At 38.9% G+C, this 18,020-nt stretch overlaps 1 protein-coding gene across 1 annotated transcript in view; it reads left to right on the top strand.

Moving 5' to 3' along the window:
* CAB39 (calcium binding protein 39) overlaps positions 1 to 18,020 on the top strand; it is a 92,819-nt gene that overhangs the window by 32,338 nt on the left and 42,461 nt on the right. The window contains exon 2 of the mRNA XM_061148535.1: positions 6,746 to 6,900. Within this exon, the coding sequence (XP_061004518.1) occupies positions 6,787 to 6,900 (114 nt within the window). The 5' untranslated portion in view covers positions 6,746 to 6,786. The remainder of the gene's footprint in view (positions 1 to 6,745; positions 6,901 to 18,020) is intronic.

Raw genomic sequence — 18,020 nt, 5'->3', positions numbered from 1 at the left:
GATTCAACTCTCACACCCGTACATGACTACTGAAAAAACCATAGCTTTGACTATACAGACCTTTGTCAGCAAAGTGATGACTTTGCTTTCTAATATGCTGTCTAGGTTTGTCATAGCTTCTTTTCCAAGGAGCAAGCATCTTTGAATTTCATGGCAGGAGTCACACCCTCCACAATGATTTTGGAGTCCACGAAAATAAAGTCTGTCACTGTTTCCACTGTTTCCCCATCTATTTGCTATGAAGTGATGGGACTGGATGCCGTGATCTTAGTTTTTTAAATATTGAGTTTTAAGCCAACCTTTTCACTCTCCTCTTTCACCTTCATCAAGAGGCTCTTTAGTTCCTCTTTGCTCTCTGCCATAAGGTTGGTGTCATCTGCGTATCTGAGGTTATTGATATTTCTCCTGGCAATCTTGATTCCAGCTTGTCATTCATCCAGCCCAGCATTTCTCATGATGTACTCTGCATAGAAGTTAAATAAGCAGGGTGTCAGTATACAGCCTTGACATACACCTTTCCCAGTTTTCAACCAGTCCTTTATTCCACATCTGGTTCTAATTGTTGCTTCTTGACCTGCGTACAGGTTTCTCAGGAGGCAGGTAAGGTGGTCTGGTGTTCCCATGTCGTTGAGAATTTTCCCGTTTGTTGTGATCCATATAGTCAAAGGCTTTAGCGTAGTCAATGGAGCAGAAATAGGTGTTTTTCTAGACTTTTCTTGCTTTCTGTATGATCCAATGGATGTTGGCAGTTTGATCCCTGTGCCTTTTCTAAATCCAGCTTAAACATCTGGAAGTTGTTGGTTCACATGCTGTTGAAGCCTAGCTTGGAGAATTTTGAGCATTACTTTGCTAGCGTGTAAAATGAGTGCAATTGTGTGGTAGTTTGAACATTCTTTGGCATTGCCTTTCTTTGGGATTGGAATGAAAACACCTTTTCCAGTCCTGTGGCCACTGCTGAATTTTCCAAATTTGCTGGCATATCGAGTGCAGCACTTTTTAACAGCATAGTTTTTTTAAAGCTAAATGTTTTAACTCTCAATGGTAGACATAGGTGCAGACTTCATTTATTCTGACTCCCAGTCTAGCCCTTTTCTCCCTACCTCACGGATATAGAAGCTGGCTGAGGGCTATGCTTTTGTGAACAGTGGCACAAAAAGCAATCCCCTCCTCTTTTAATCCCCTCTTTTTTTTAATCCCCTTTTTAAAGTGATTTCAGTGGGTCAGTAAGTGTCCCAGTCATCCTGACAACCAAATTTTCCAGGACATCTCCTAGGGGTGATATTGGCCCCTTTGACAACTACAACCCTTCATGGAGAATAGTGAGAGTCTCCACTTGGTATCTGTAGGGGTAGAGAGATTTAGAAAATTGAATTTACTAAAGTTGTGAACTTTAATAACTTCCTGATTATATGAAAGAGTTAACAAATGGAAAGAGTCTGCTCTGACAACCAAAGTTTTGTGATTGGGTGAACAATGGATCCATTCACTGTGAAGGGGAATTTAGAAGAATAAGAAGAACTTGGGGGTGAGATTTGAGTTGCCTGGAGGGCATCTGTAGCGAGCAGCAGTTAGAAATGTAGACTGATTGGCTGGAGCTGGAGATAGATTTCAGGTTGTTTAAAACGGTGGGTAGAGGAGATCACTCAGAGAATATAGGGTAAGAAGACAGCCAAGATAGAACCTTGAAGGACGTCAACATTGGAATAAATATGAGTCATTGAATTAAAGGTGGAAAGAAAGGGCATTTGGAAAGACAGGAAAACGTGTGAAAGCTAAGAGGTATGAAATGCTAAATGTTCATGCAAATTCCTTTCTTGCAGATTTAGCGTGTTATTTTATAAATATTAATTTTAGTATAAAGGCATGCTGAATTATTCCCCACCTCTGTCCTCCCAGTTTTCATGTTAAATTTCCCCTCTGAGTTGTCTTTGGGATTTGGGCATGTCCCACTAATTAACCATCAGGGACAAGCTTACCCTCAGTTTGAGAGATGCAGGGATGGGTCTCCACAGCCCTCTGTAATGCTGACAGTGGCTGGCTTTCTCCCAGTGGCATTAGTAATTTTGACTTAGCCCAGGGAATCCTATTGAGATTTATTATGAACCAGTTTTTTTTTTTTTTTTCCCCCCTCAAGGGACAGGGAAAAGAGTATTTAAAAACGAAATGAATTTTTTCAACTATAGTTTAAGAAAAACTTTGAACATATGCAATAGTTGAAAAACAGTGAAAACACATAACTCCATCTAGATTTTAAAGTTTTTTACCATATTTGCAAGTGTGGTACTCTGACTTAGAGGTAGTTGGCATGTTTAAGGAACCAAGTGTGGCTTGAGCCCTGTAATTAGAGGCTAGAGGGCTGTGTGAGCTGGAGATGGGTAAAGCCATGGTAGACGGTTTGGATTTTACCAAAAAGGCAGTGAAAAGTTATTGAAGGGCCTTACTCAGGGAACTCTTGCTGTTACTGTTCCCTAGAATTCTCTCAAATCCTTACGGTAAAGGAAGAAAGGGGGAAGTGAGAGCCAGGCAGGTGAGGGACATCTTATAACCATCTTGAAGTGAAGTGAAGTAAATGTTGCTCAGTTGTGTCTGACTGTTTGTGACCCCATGGCCTATACAGTCCAGGAATTCTCCAGGCCAGAATACTGGAGTGGGTAGCCATTCCCCTCTCCAGGGGATCTTCCCAACCCAGGGATCGAATCCGGGTCTCCTGCATTGCAGGCAGATTCTTTACCAGCTGAGCCACAAGGGAAGCCCTTTAACCCTTCATTGCTACTGCAATACTTCTAGCCTGGGTATCTCCATACTCTTGGAGACATGTGCCTGGGTGTTTCACATCCTTCACGGACACAGAAGCCTGTGAATAGTTCGGCTTGATGGTATACCAGGCCCCTTTGAAAACACCGTCTCCATTCCTGGGAGGAAGCAGAGTGGGCTGGAGAGTTGATTCTCAGTGCTGCATTTGCTATCATTTGGGCATTGTTGGAAGGTCATGAGTTGTTCTGTGCAGGGATTAACCTCTGTTGCTTCTAAGGACTGGGCTTCCCTGGTGGCTTAGATGGTAAAGAATCTGCCTACAGTGTGGGAGACCTGGGTTCGATTCCTGGGTTGGAAAGATCCGCTGGAGAAGGAACTGACAACCCACTCCAGTATTTCTGCCTTGAGAATCCCGTGGACAGAGGAGCCTGGAGGGCTAAAGTCCACAGGGTTGCAGAGTCAGACATGACTGAGCGAACAGCACATACACATACACCACAGACACACAAGCAAACCAAAGCCTCGTGCTCAACTCAAACTCAGTTTGTATTTGGTTCCAAGTCTTCAGGTGGATTTCAGTTCGTTCTTTATTGCTAAAATGAATTAAAGTGATCTGTTTAGTCATCTGTATTTCTTTCAGCTGTGTGTGTGTGCACGCACATGTGTGTACTATTAAATGTTTTAGAAACATTAGTTTTCTTACATACAGATCATGGTCAAAGTTCGCTGGTTCTGTTGGTTCTCTCTGACCTGGTGGATTAGTAAGATTAGTAAATTGGCAGCCTTATTTTTCTGTCATTCAGCCTTCCATGGAAATGTTCTATTAATAGTACTTTTTATGTATTAAAGATAGTTTTATATATCCATTGATTTTCTTAAATTTAGTTTTATGTTTACCAGACTTATACATGTCAAATTGAAGGAGGCAGATAGTTATAGAAAGGGTTTGTAAGAAAAATAACAATCCCCCACACTTTTCCTGATCTCTAGAGGTACAGCCTCTTTTGATAAAATTGTTTTGGAATCTTTCTCCACATCTTTAATGAACATACTAATACATGACACATCCATGATTTCACCATGTTACTTATAACGTTGCTTCAGTAGCTGCTTTTGTTTTCTTTACTCATCGTAAAGTCAGTAACACAATAAATATTACTTAGTAACTCTATGCATGTTAAGCTAACGTGTTTATTAAGAATTTTTATTTCTCAAAGTATTTCTCTTAGCCTTTTAGCAATGTTCTGGGCACATGTATTGTGCTCAGTCATGACTTAGAAGCCATTCACGAATTTTAAATTTCTCTACATTTTCAATTAATTGTTTAAAAAGTTGGATCACAAGTGACATACAGTAGTATAAGGATAATTAAGCTTAATACAAAGCAAATTTAGCCTTAAGAAATAAATTCTAATGCAGAAGTTTTAAGGGGTACTATTCCCTTGTTTTTGATCCCCCAAATCTTGGTTGTATTAAATAAGAATTGGTGAATTTGAGGGTGTAAATGAAAGAAAAGGATTTTTATTATTGCATTTAGGCTTTAAAATAAGAACTATGTAACTCTTGTTACTGACTGTATTCCTCTACGTATGGTTTATTAGTTTATATGTTCAGCAGCATCTTAGCTGCCTGGTGTATTAATTAAGAGAACTGATTGTGGCATGCTTCCCCTTTCCCTCACAAAAGCAATTTGTATATGTGTTCTCTTGGGCAACTGTGTTTTTTCTTCTGTGACCAGTATTTCATGTGTAGTAGCTGGAAAGTCACTTCTTCCACCACTGAGCCAGAGCTGAAAATAATCTCTGTTGCATAGCACCCTAATATTTCCTGCAAAATAACCATTAAACATTCCCAGCCTTTACCCAGCATAGACTTGTTTTATCGCTGCTATTATTTGTGGAATACAAATAGGAAGATTATATATTCATAGGATTTATTGTGAGTGTGAATTCACTGTTTATAGAGAAGCAGTCTGCATTGCTCTCTGCTGCTGCTGCTGCTACTAAGTCACTTAAGTCATGTCCGGCTCTCTGCGACCCCATAGATGGCAGCCCACCAGGCTCCCCCATCCCTGGGATTCTCCAGGCAAGAATACTGGAGTGGGTTGCCATTTCCTTCTGCAAAGCATGAAAGTGAAAAGTGAAAGGGAAGTCACTCAGTCGGCGTCCGACTCTTTGTGACCCCATGGACTGCAGCCCACCAGGCTCCCCCGTCCATGGCGTTTTCCAGGCAAGAGTACCGGAGTGGGTTGCCATTGCCTTCTCCACATTGCCCTATACCCTTCTTCAAAATAAATGAAAAAAGTAATGGAAAGGAATGATCCAGAATTTGGGTCCCATCTTGCCAGGTAATCAAAGAGAAAATGTAACAGCCACCTGGGAGTAACTCACCTGTAGTTGATCCAAACTTCTTGTTGTAGAAAAGATATTTAGAAGTAAATTTATGCATCTTTGAATTTTGAGAACCTGTGGTTGAGGGCATTTCCCTTTGATTAATGAAGATGTTTTAATGTGATCAAAAGAAGATTGACAAGCTGACAGAGGTGAACTATGTAGGTGATTGATTCTGGTACAGAGATTGATCAAAACAGATCATATCAAATGATGTCAAGAAATAACATACCTGTTCATGATTTGTCGGCTTCTTGTTGGAATTCATTTACATGTTCTTTCCCCCTAAGTGTTTATTTGTAAACAGACATGCAGCTCTCTGTATCTCAAACTTAGAGAAGAAACATTCCAACACTTTCTTCCAGTGAAGTCTTAGGTGAAGGTCAAAGGAAGTGTTATGATGCTATGCGGCAGAGAGATTTTATGTTGATGGGAAAAAATAGAGTAGGGTTGGGGTGTCTGAGACCCACCTCTACCCAGGCAGTGGGTGCCAGGAGCAGTTAACTATAGGAGTATGGAACTCCCAGGTTGAAAGTCACTGATCTAAGTGATCTTTAAGGTTCTTCTCAAAAGTGTTAATCTTTTGGTATCTTATATGAGGTTGTTTAGCGAGGGTGGGTGTAACTTCCTTTAGTTTATTTAGTGAGAGAAATTGTAACTTCTGTTCCCAAGTAACTTCCATCGTTTATCTTGTTTATTCATGGTGACTTCTTTGAATAGTTGATAGCCCCCTTTTGCCTGATATAATTGAAACGTCGTCTTCTGCTTCCCACAAAAAATCAAAAACTTCCAGAAGTTCGTTGTCCCCAGAATTTATCGAGTGAGTTCCTTCATAGAGAATAGCCATATCCAGGCAGAAAAAGTACACCTTGAAACCATCACTTAAAGAATTTGCAAATCTGATGGGGAGATGTGCCCAAGGCTTTCTCCAAGGTTCCCTCCAACCCTGAGCCCTCAGGCCTGACTAAGGAGGAGGAGCGGTGTGCCTGTGGGACGCTTAGCAGCAAGCAGCATGAACCTGGAAAAAGCTCATCTGGGGAGACCTAGAGGGTGGGCCTGTTGCCAGTGTTTTTTGGCTAAGCCCCTTACTAACTTTTTACTTCAGTTTCCTCAACTGTAAGATAGAGGTGTCTGTTAATTGGGGGTATAGTGTGGTGATGAAGGACACTTTGGATCAACCTGAGCCTGAGCTAGTTTTGCCCTTTAGTACCTTGAGCCAGTTTCTTTAAGTCATTCAGCTTTACCTGTAAATGGAAGTAATATAATGTCCTTGGCGAATTGTTTGAAAAGATCCCTTAGATGATGGATTCCGTTGCTTGGTAGGGGCCCTGGCAGCACTAGCACGCCACCAGCATCAGCGCCATCATGTGCCTCTTCAGACGGGGTTAGGAGAGCAGGGGATTGAAAAGGTCTTTTGAAAAGTACAAAGTGTTGTATAATTCTGCAGTCATTTCTCACATATTTGGATTTCCTAGGACTGATTTTGAAACTGCTGTGAAATAACTTGCCCAAGCCCTGGTTTTCTTCCCAGACCAGGATTTAGAGAGGGTGTCTTCTGCCCGCCTCCCGTTTCCTGACTGGCGCGTTTGCTGTGTCCGCAGGTAGAGCAGGCGGAGCGCAGTAGGCGCCTGTCGCTGCCGCCATGCCGTTCCCGTTCGGGAAGTCTCACAAGTCCCCTGCGGACATCGTGAAGAACCTGAAGGAGAGCATGGCTGTGCTGGAGAAGCAAGACATTTCCGACAAAAAGGCAGAAAAGGTATGTTTGGCTTTATTTTGTATTTTTCATCTTTGGATTAGGAGTGAATGTAAAACAAATTATGAGGTGATTTCTAAAAGGCAATGAATTCAGTTTGCGTTTGTTTAGGGTTTTTAAAATATAGTCCGACTAAGTAGTGCTTGCTGGTGCTATTTAAATTCCACATGTTTTCCTCTATTCTGCCATCTAACACATATCTAACTTTTTTCTCAAGTTTTTCATTTGAGGTTTCCAATTTTATTTTAACTTTTGAGGTTTTTGTTGTTGATGTGGTTTATCTGATTTCTAAAATCAGTGTTTCCACCAGTAGTCTGCCATGGGAGTTGCCTCTCCTGATTTTGTGTTTCGTGTATCCCCGACAAGTATCTTCTACTCACTCATCACAGTCCAAAGTGTGACTTTCATTCCAGTTTGTACCCATCCCCCCACCACCCCGCCAAGAAGCATCAATTTTCAAGAAATAGCATGAACTTCTGTTGCTTCCTGAGAATTGATTAGGAATGGATCCCGACTTTCATTCCTACTTGACAAAAATTCTCAAGACCTTATGGACCGTAGCAGTAGCCTCCTTAGGGCTTTTTCTGAAATATCTCCCCTCCTTTAACCCTTCAGTTCAGCCTTCTCGCATAGTACGTGAGACCCTTTGTGACCTGGCCTGTACAGCTCTTGGTGAATTTTAACCCCTTTCTTCCTTATTCTGTGTGCTCTACCAGTCTCAGCTTCTTTCTGTTTATGGAAAGCAGTTAATAGCAAATAGTCAGCTCTACTGTCTTTGTCATGTTTCACTGCCCCCGCACCGGTTTCCCTTAGCCCTCATGCATTTGCCAGAACTAACCTCTTCATCTGGTTTTCCCAAATGGCTTTCCAGAATACTCCCTCTCCTAACCTTATTCTTACCTCCTAAAACAAATATCCACCATTTGGCCACCTCCTTTGGAAATAGCCGGACTGCTGCTATCTTCAGCATGGTTTTATTTGTGTCATATTTTTGTCTTCCTTACTAGACTTTGAGCTCTTTGACCCATGTGTCATTTCTGGCCCACCTTTGCCCTCCATGGTACCTGTCTCCCCATGGGCTGAACACCTGATTGGATGAGTGCCTTGAGTGGAACATTTTCCATCCTATCTTTTATTTTAGGAAGTTGTTTTCTGTTTTGAGTTGACAGTTAAATTGCATCATTTCTACCATCTTTTTGAGATTCTGTGGTTTACCTGTATTCTTATAAAGAAAAGAATATCACAGTCATGGGATTAAGATTTGTAATTATAGGCTATTTAGTCATTATAGGCTAGCCTGTCATTGGAAGCAGCGTACAATTAGTGAAGTTTGGTATCATTCAGCTTTTCTTTAGATCTTCCATAGAAAGTCTGTAGACAATTTCTTGTATACCTTAGTAAGATATGTAGATAACTATTAATAATATGATAAACTTCTTTTAAAGATGGCTATTATGTTATTTTGGTTGAAGTATATAAGGAAAATCTGGCCTCATACAGATGCATAATTGGGAAAGAGGAGTATTTTAATAGCCTTTCAGATTTTTGAAGTTTCTGATACCACACCAGTATTCACCAGTTGATTGTTTCTTGGTTGTAATAGACTCAGAGTGTATAAATGAACTTCTCATACTCTCTACTTTGAAGAGGCCCTTTATTTATACATAACTTTGTTACAGGCATTGGTCATTTAGAAAGCATTGGATCATTGACTTATATCTTCCAAATATTTACACATTATTCAGTATCAAAAATTCACACTTTAAAATTACACTGCTGTGATCTCAGAAAAATAAAACTTTTGGAAAGTCCTCAAACTTCCTTATGTTGTATTCAAATTTCAAAATTGGCAACAAATACTATTTGTTGGTTGTTTTTCTTAAGGTGACAGGTTCACTTTGTTTATTTTTGAAAAAATATCTGCCAAGGATACAAGCCTGAATAATTTTTCAGTTTTTCTTTCAAGGAAAAGTGATGTTGCTTGAAGAAAACTGCTTGTTCAGCTAATAGCCCAAGCATTATCATACAAATACTTTTCTTCAAGACGAGCAGCCATACTTCTGGCAGGGGCAGGAGGTGCTTCGTGTGTACTTCCCGTTCAGTTCAGTTCAGTCACTCAGTCATGTCCGACTCCTTGCGACCCCATGAACTGCAGCATGCTAGGCTTCCCTGTCCCTCACCAACTCCCGGAGCCTACCCAAACTCATGTCCATTGAGTCGGTGATGCCATCCAACCATCTCATCCTCTGTCATCCCCTTCTCCTCCTGCCCTCAATCCTTCCCAGCATCAGGGTCTTTTCAGATGAGTCATCTCTTCACATCAGGTGGCCATGTATTGGAGTTTCGGCTTCAACATCAGTCCTTCAGATGAACACCCAGGACTGATCTTTAGGATGGACTGGTTGGATCTCCTTGTAGTCCAAGGGAATCTCAAGAGTCTTCTCCAATACCAGAGTGCAGAAGCGTCAATTCTTTGGCACTCAGCTTTCTTTATAGTCCAACTCTCACATCCATACATGACTACTGGAAAAACCACAGCTTTGATTAGATGGACCTTTGTTGGCAAAGTAATGTCTCGGTGTTTTAATACGCTGTCTAGGTTGGTCATAACTCCTTCCAAGGAGTAAGTGTCTTTTAATTTCATGGCTGCAGTCACCATCTGCAGTGATTTTGGAGCCCAAAGTCAGCCACTCTTTCCCCATCTATTTGCCGTGAAGTGATGGAACCGGATGCCATGATCTTAGTTTTCTGAATGTTGAGCTTTAAGCCAATTACATCAAATGTTCCCACTTGCGCATACTCAGAGGTCAAAATTTAATGAATTATTTTTCTGCTTCCTCATGCTACTCTTAAGTGAAACAGTTTTTTAAACTGAGTGCGTGAGGATGAAAAAACTACAATGATAGCTGTCGTAACTCGGGCAAGAGGTCAGCACCATCAGTGCAAATGGCAGCAGTGGAAAAAGGCAAATTATATATTTACACTGATATGAAAACAGTTTTGACCTCATTGACCCCTTGGAAGGGTCTCAGGAAACCTCTTTCAGTAACACAGAGGTTGAGAATTCCTGCTCTAAACCTAAGCAAGAATAGACCTCTTGCTATTAGGATAAACAAAACGAAGAGAATTAGTTGAACTTTTGAAAAATAAGTTTCGTTTCAAAGAAAGGAGACAACTCTGAAGACCAGTTGATACAAATTACTTATTCTGGAATAGATTAGGAATAGAGAGGAAGACCCTGAACTTTGTGATTTCACTTTCTTGTCAAGATTCAAGAGACAATGCTAATACAAGTGCTGTCTCCTGAATCTTGACAAGAAAGGGAACTGAGACCTGAAAACAATGGAAAGATAAAATATTACCACTAAATTAAACACCCTGAAACGTTTTTCATACTTAAAACTGAAAACTTGAAGGTTAGGATGCTTTGTATGATTTGTTATCTAGCATTGTACTGAAAATTCTAGGCAATGCATAAAGAAATGGCTTAGAAATTAAAAATACATTTATTTCAAATAAAGAAGGGAAATTACAGTGTATTTATATATCTTTACAAAACACAGGGGACTCAGTGTGAAAATGAGAGTTCACTAGGGCACCTAAATGCAAAATTCAGAGCTTCCCTAAATATTAGTCAAAATGATCTAGAAATTATAATTTTTTAAAAAGTATTTTATTTGTAGTAACAACAAATAAATAGGGGATCTGGGAATACTTTTATCAAGAGGTATGCAGAACCTGTCCATGTCATTGGACAGAATATAATTAAGATACCTTATCAAATCGATTTTTAAGCTTAAAGCAGTTCCATTCAGATCACAGCAGGATCTTTTTGTACCTTGACAAAAAATGATTATGAAGTTCTGGAAGAATAAATAGCTGTAAAGTTGTGCTGGAATTTAAGGAATATGAATTCTACTTTGTTTTGAAGCAAAGCACACATTTCATACATCCACTCTCAGTCTTCCCCATCATGGTTAATGAGACACCATTCTTCTAGTTGTTCAGGCCAAAAGACTTGCGTCATCCATGACTCCTTTCATACTTCCCAAATCCAATTCATGAGCAAATTCTTCCACTTTATTGCGGCAGGGAGTGTTAAAAAGCCAGAATCTAATGATCTCTACACCCCATTTTTCTGGTTCCCACTCCTGTCTAAGCTATTGTTATCTTTGCTCTGCATTGCTGCAGTGTTCTTCTAACTGATCCCCCACAACCATAATGATTCTTTCAAAACATGCATCAAATAATATTTCCCTTAGAGTAAAAGTCAAAATCCTTACACTAGCAGAACTAAATTCTACAGGTCAAATCCTGCCTAGGCCTGTTTTTGTAAGGCTCATGAGATAAGAATGGTTTTTATATTTCTAAAGGATTGGTTTTAAAAGCAAAGAAGAATATGCAACAGAGACTTTATGTGGCTTGTAAAGCTTAAAATATTTCCTGTTTGGTGTTTTTACCTAAAAATAAATGCCCATCCTTGCCCTGGTCAGTCAGGCCCATCCCTTCTCCTAGTACTCCCCCCAAAGTTGGCTTGCTTTTCCTCATGCATTCCAGTCCACCCCTGCCTCGAGGCTTGTGCATTGGGCTGTTCCCTTTGCCTGGAATGTTCTTCCCCCAATTCTCTGCTTGGTTTGCCCCCTTGTTGCCTTCAAGCCTTTGCTCAAATATTGCTTTCACCTAACCCCCTATTTAAAGTGCAGCCTAGTCCCCGGCATTCCTGTTTACCCGATCTTGCTGTTTTCTGTATATCACTTAACATCTTTAATATACTTAATGATTTTTTTCAATTAGTTCTTCCCTCTCCTAGAACATAAACCTTCCAAAGACAGCTCCATAATTATTTTTCATTTATTGAAAATGGAATTCAGAGTTAACATGAAACACTGTCAGCTTGTATCTCTTCTAAACTCTAAGTGTCTACTGAATAGGATAAAACATGTATTACTGAAGATGTTGTAATAATTTGTATGTTGAGTTTATGACCAATAAGAGAGTATCCCAACCAGGTATCTTCTGAATTTTATGATGGTGGCCAAGTATCACATTCCTTACAGTACTACCACCCACACAAATAGTGAGATAAATGACCCTTCTCAAGAGGTCTACCCTGTTAGTCCTAGTATCTTCCATATTGTTTTATGTTTATTAATTATCTTCCTGTGTAGTTCAAGAGGCTCAGTGGACACTTTTCATGATTGGATGAATAATTATACCCAGTGGATCTAATTAATGGATAACCAAGCACCTAGGCAGGGTTTTGGTGACCTGTTGTAGGATACTGTCCCCAACTCTAAACTTTTGATAAGCTTTATTATCACTGAGGAAGGGCTTAATTAACAGAGCTTATGAATGACAGAAATTGGAGAAGGATAGAAGACTCTGTAGGTGACTAAATCAGGCACCAAAGAAGGGTTAATTAGCTGGGAGAAGGTGGGCAGGAGGAAGGATATGATTGTAACTGATAAAGTGCAGCAAATATACAAGTATCACTCTGTATCAGGGTCTGAAAAAGCAGATGGGATACCAAAGGAGAAAATAAAATATAATCACTAAAAGTATTTGATTAAACCAAAAGAAGGCAGAAAAAGAGGAAAGAATGGGTAGAACAAATGGAAAACAAATAGCAAGATACTAGACTCAAATGTACTGTTATCAATAATCACATTTAATATAAATGTCTGAATACTCCAGTTAAAAGGCAGTGCTTGTCAGGTTGGATATGAAGGTCCTAACTGGATAAATTTAGAGATTATCATATTAAGGGAAGTATGTCAGAAAGAGAAAGACAAATACCATATGACATCACTTCTATGTGGAGTTTTTAAAAAATGATATAAATGAACTTATTTACAAAATAGGGATAGACTTACAGATGTAGAAAACAAACTTGTGGTCTCCAGAGAGTATAGCAGGGATAAATTGGGAGTTTGGGATTAGCATACACATCACTATATATAAAACAGATAAACAGCAAAGAGTGCTGTGCAGCACAGGAAACTGTGTTCAGTACCTTATAATAACCTAAGGTGGAAAAGAATCTGAAAAAGAATGTCACATATATGATTAAAATCACTTTGCTGTACGCCTGAAACTAGCATACCATTGTAAATTACCTATACCTCAGTTTTTAAAAATGGTTAAAAAGAGGAAAAGTCCTAAGTGTCTGTGCCTACGAGAAATGCACTTTGAAGACAAGTAAAAGGATGGAGAAAGATATACCAGGTTAACAGTTGTCAAAAAGAAAACTGAAATAGCGTTATTAATATCAGACAAAAATAGATTTCAGAGAAAAGAATAGTATCAGGGATAGTTATTTCATGATAAAATAGGGGTCAGTTAGTCCAGGGGACATTACAACCTTAAATGTTTATGCAGCTAGTAACAGCTTTAAAACAAAGCAAAAACTGATCAAACTATGAGGTGAAACAGTTAAATCCACAATTAAAATTGGAGATTTTGATACTCCAGTCTCAGTGATTGATAAAAGAAGTCTGTGAGGCACACCAGTAGATCAGTGGGACAGAATAGAGAATCCAGAAATAAAACCTACACGTATATGGAAATTTTTTGCCAAAGATGACAATGCAGTTCAGTGGAGCAAGGATAGTAGTTTTAATAATTGGTGCTGGAACAACCTGATAGCCACATGTGCAAAAAATATGTTGGACCCATGCCTCATGTCATATACAAAAGTTAATTCAAAACATATCACACAACTGAATGTAAAACCTAAAATTTTAAAGCACCTGGGAAACAGGAGAAACATCTTCATAACCTTGGGATAGGCAAAGAATTCTTCGATGTGATACCAGAAGCATACTGTATAAAAGGGAAAAATAATAAATTGGAATTCATCAGCACTGGAATCTTCAAGTCTTCTATAGACACTGTTAAAAGAATGAAAAGACAAACCACAGACTGAGAAAATCTTTGCAAAGCATACATTTGATGGAAGATTGCATCAAGAATACTTAAAGAACTCTCAAAACTTTATAAGAAAACAATAAAAAAAAAAAAATGGATTCCGTATACACTTCACCAAAGATGATATACAGATTTCAGATAAACACTTGCAAAGATGTTCATCATAGGAAATTGCAAAGTAAAGCTATGATGAAATAACCACTACACACCTATCACAATGGCAGGTATTGAAAATACTAGCTATGTCAAATGTTAATGGTTATGGCGAGCAATTAAAACTGCTGGTAGGAATGTAAGATAATATAGCTACTTTGGATAACAGTTTGTTGGTTTCTGGAAAAGCTGAACTTACATCTAGCCATTTCACTCCCACGTATTTACCCAAGAGAGCGAGAAACATATGTCCATACAAAGACTTATATATAAATGTTCATGGCAACTTTATTTGGAAGAGTCCAAAACAGGAAGTAGCCCAGGTGTGTGAATAAACCAGTTGTGACACATCCATAGAATGGAATACTAGTCAGCAATAAAAAGGAAGAAACTCTTGCTGTATATAGCAGCATGAATGAATCTCAAAATAATGTGTTGAGTGAAGGAAGCCAGGCTATAAAGGATACATAATGTATGATTTTGTTTATATTACAGAACTGTGAATAGCCACAGTGACAGAAGGTGAGATGAGTGGTGGGCGGGTTAGAGTGGGGTTGGTGGAATGAGGGGGATTATAGCAGGATCATGGTAGTCATGGATATGTTCGCTTATCTTAGAGGTGTGTACCTAAGTCCAGAGTTAACAGCTTGTACACTTTAAATATGTGTGTTCTGTTGTATGTTAACTGTAACTCAATTACAGTTCACAGGGAAAAGGACTCTCCATGTAGCAGCTGAGGTATAGGTGACTTAGAACCATAGATGTTTACCCTAAGAAGGGATAGACCATATAATAAAGCATCCAGAGAGACTTGAAAGCCTAGGTTGCAATAGTAGAGAAACAGCAGCCTCAGAGTAACCATCTTCTGCTCTGTGTAGACAAGTCCATACTGAGTTTGTGGAGAAGCTCGAGTGTTGAGAGGGGAGTGACCAGGTTAGCACTGAAATTCAGAGTCCTGCCATGAGAAACAGTTGAAGGAACTGGAGATGGAGAGAGAGAATCAAACTTGAGTCCTAGTGCTCTTAGTAAAATGTTTTTAGGGGATCATTTTATGTTAGAGGAGCTTCCAGACTGACCGAAGATAGACTTAAGACTCGTGAGTGGACATAAAACAGGGAGTCCAGTTTCATCTTGATATTTGGGAAAATAAGTGGAAGTTAGCTTCCACGGAAGAGAGCAAGTTTCCTGTCTCAGGGTTTGTGGTGTTGTGGGTTCCGTGATCACTTAGGTCTTGTAGAAGGAATTAGAGCTTTGTATGATTGACACATCCTTACATTGATACAATACCGTTACTTTGCAAGGTGCCTTTGTAGAAAATAGCCCTCCATCTTATTTTGAGGTAAAATGATATCCTCCATCTTACTTCGAGGTACAATAGTTACTATTCTCATGATCCACGTGAAGAAAGCTTGTTTCCAAGGACATTGATTATAGTAGAATCAGAGGTGGTATTCACTCCTAACTGCTAAACCTGTGGTAAAATTTTGTCTTTATCTCCTTTGTTCTTGATATCCATGGGCATTTTCTCATTCATTTCTTGTGATCTTATAAACAAAATGATAAATATAACATTTGAGTGTTTCTTTCTTTATAGTATGTTGATATTTTTCCTTATTCTGTATGGTACACAGTTGCCATATTAAGAATTGTCTGTAATAGAAATAGATTAGTCCCTTAGGAACTGGGTCATACCTTTTAAAGAGAATTTGAAAACTTCTTTCCTTATACCTTTAGAAAAAAGTGGTTTATCTTACCATCTTTATTTTTAGGTAGCTGGAGCATGGGAGTCAGATGGAATGGAATTTGTTCTCTCATTGCTCACAGCCACATAGATCTGGTATACATAATGACTGTTTACACACTCTGCCACTGCATGCTATATAAAGAAGGTATAGCCGCCTTGCTCAGCTTACACTTGGTGCTCTTCATCACTGTGAATGCATGTGTTCATGGGATTGAATAGCTATATTCACTCATTTCATGAGAGGACTAAGTTTGCTGGCATATTTAAGAGGGGGGAAGGGAGTAGTCTTTTCATAGCATAGCCATTTAACAGTGACTCATGGTTACTAAACTTGTTTAGAGTAATCTTTGACACCAGAAGGTTATTAATAGGCTTTTCTTAGCCCGTGATCTTTCAGTTTAGTATACTCAGGCATTTTCTTTAATAGAGAGGCACATATATGTATAAGGATTTTTTTTTAAATTTAGAAATTAATATGGTAATAAAATTGGTCTTATTTTTGAGTATTTAGTGCCAGCAATGTTCCTCAGTTTACTTTTAGATTCCATCTCACATTGTTTATCTTAATTTACTTTAAGAACTTCCTTTTTTAAATGAGGTCATCTAATAAATCGCTTTTTGAGAATGAATTGATATTTGAGGCAATAAATATAGGCTGTAAATATTTAGAGGACTCTTGTTTAAAATTATTCTTTTGCGTAAGAGTGGGTATAAAGAAACTCAAAAAAATGTATAATACAAAATAATAAATGATATGAGCCCCCTCCTCCTCAAAAAAAATCTGGGTTTTTTGAGGAATTTCTCAATAATAACAATTAGTTCTCAATAATAACAATTTACAATAACAATGTAAATTAGAATAAGCTTGATTGTATAAACCAGTAGTGAACAGAAGAATGGAAAATTCTGCTTAATAGATCACTTCAAAATTTTTTCTAAAGAGGTGACTTTATAAATAATGATTCCCATCTGATTATGTTACCTTCTGTGGAGTTCCCTACTCACAGTAATTGTCAGGACAGGGTTTTTTTTGTTGTTGTTTGCTTTCAAAAGATGACAATAGAAGTAATTATTGTCATCGCTTCCATTGTCACCTTTTGCAAAAGATCCCCAACTTGATTGAATCCATAGACATTTTAGTGCCCTTCCATATAGGGCAGACAGATGGGCACATGGATCAAATTTTGTCTTTGTTCTTAAGGAATTTATAATCTAGTAGAAGGACTTCCCTGGTAGCCCAGATGGTAAAGAGTCTATCTGCAATGCAGGAGACCTGAGTTTGATCCCTGGGTCAGGAAGATCCCCTGGAGGAGGGAATGGCACCCACTGTAGTATTCTTGCCTGGAGAATTCCATGGACAGAGGAGCCTGGTGGGCTACAGTCCACAGGGTCACAAAGAGTCAGACACAACTGAGTGACTAACACACACACAGAGGAGATAGACATGTCAAATAATATAATGCAGTATAGAGATACTTGGGGGTATGAGTGAAATTCTGTGGGAACCCAGAGAATAAAGCAGTTACTACCTCTGTCAGAGATAGGTATGGAGGTAGCGTGCAGTGACATTTGAACTGGTTTAAAGGTGTTTGGCAAGTTGAGAGTGAAAGGGAATGAAATGTGAAACATCTTAAAGTATGGCATGTCCAGAAAACAGTCGACAAGTTTAGGGTGATTTTGTAGGAGTGGTTAGAGGAGAATGTGGTAGATTGAAAAGGGCCTTATGTACAACCTAAAGATAGACTGAGGGAGCTGAAGAAATCTATTGTTTTTCTGCTTTGTTTTAAATCTTTAAATAATTTTTAATTCACAGAAAGTTGCAAAAAAGTATACAGGGAGATCCCATGTACCTTATACTCAGCTTCCCCCAGTGGTACCATTTTACTTAACTATATACAAAATCAAGACAAGGAAATTGACATCGGTACAGTCCACAGGCCTCATTCACCTTTTCCCAGTTTTACAATTTTGTGAGTGTATGTGTCTCTGCAGTTTCATCACATGTGTAACCACTACCACAACCAAGATACAGAACTTCTCCATCACCACAAGCCCCCTCTTGCCATTCCTTTATAGCCATCTCCTCTCCCCTATCCATAACCCTTGCTGGCAATCACTGATCTGTTCTTGCAACCTATAATTTTGTTATTTCAAGAATGCCTTACAGATAGACTCATATAGTATGTAACCTTTTGAGACTGGCTTTTTTCTCCTCACCCAGCTTAATTTCCCATGAGATCTATGCAAGTGGTTATTAGTATCACTAATTCGTTTTGATTGCTGAGTGGTATTTTGTTCC

Source organism: Dama dama, chromosome 8 (genome assembly GCF_033118175.1).
Source record: "Dama dama isolate Ldn47 chromosome 8, ASM3311817v1, whole genome shotgun sequence".
NCBI lineage: Eukaryota > Metazoa > Chordata > Mammalia > Artiodactyla > Cervidae > Dama > Dama dama.
This window is presented reverse-complemented; position numbering and strand designations above follow the sequence as displayed.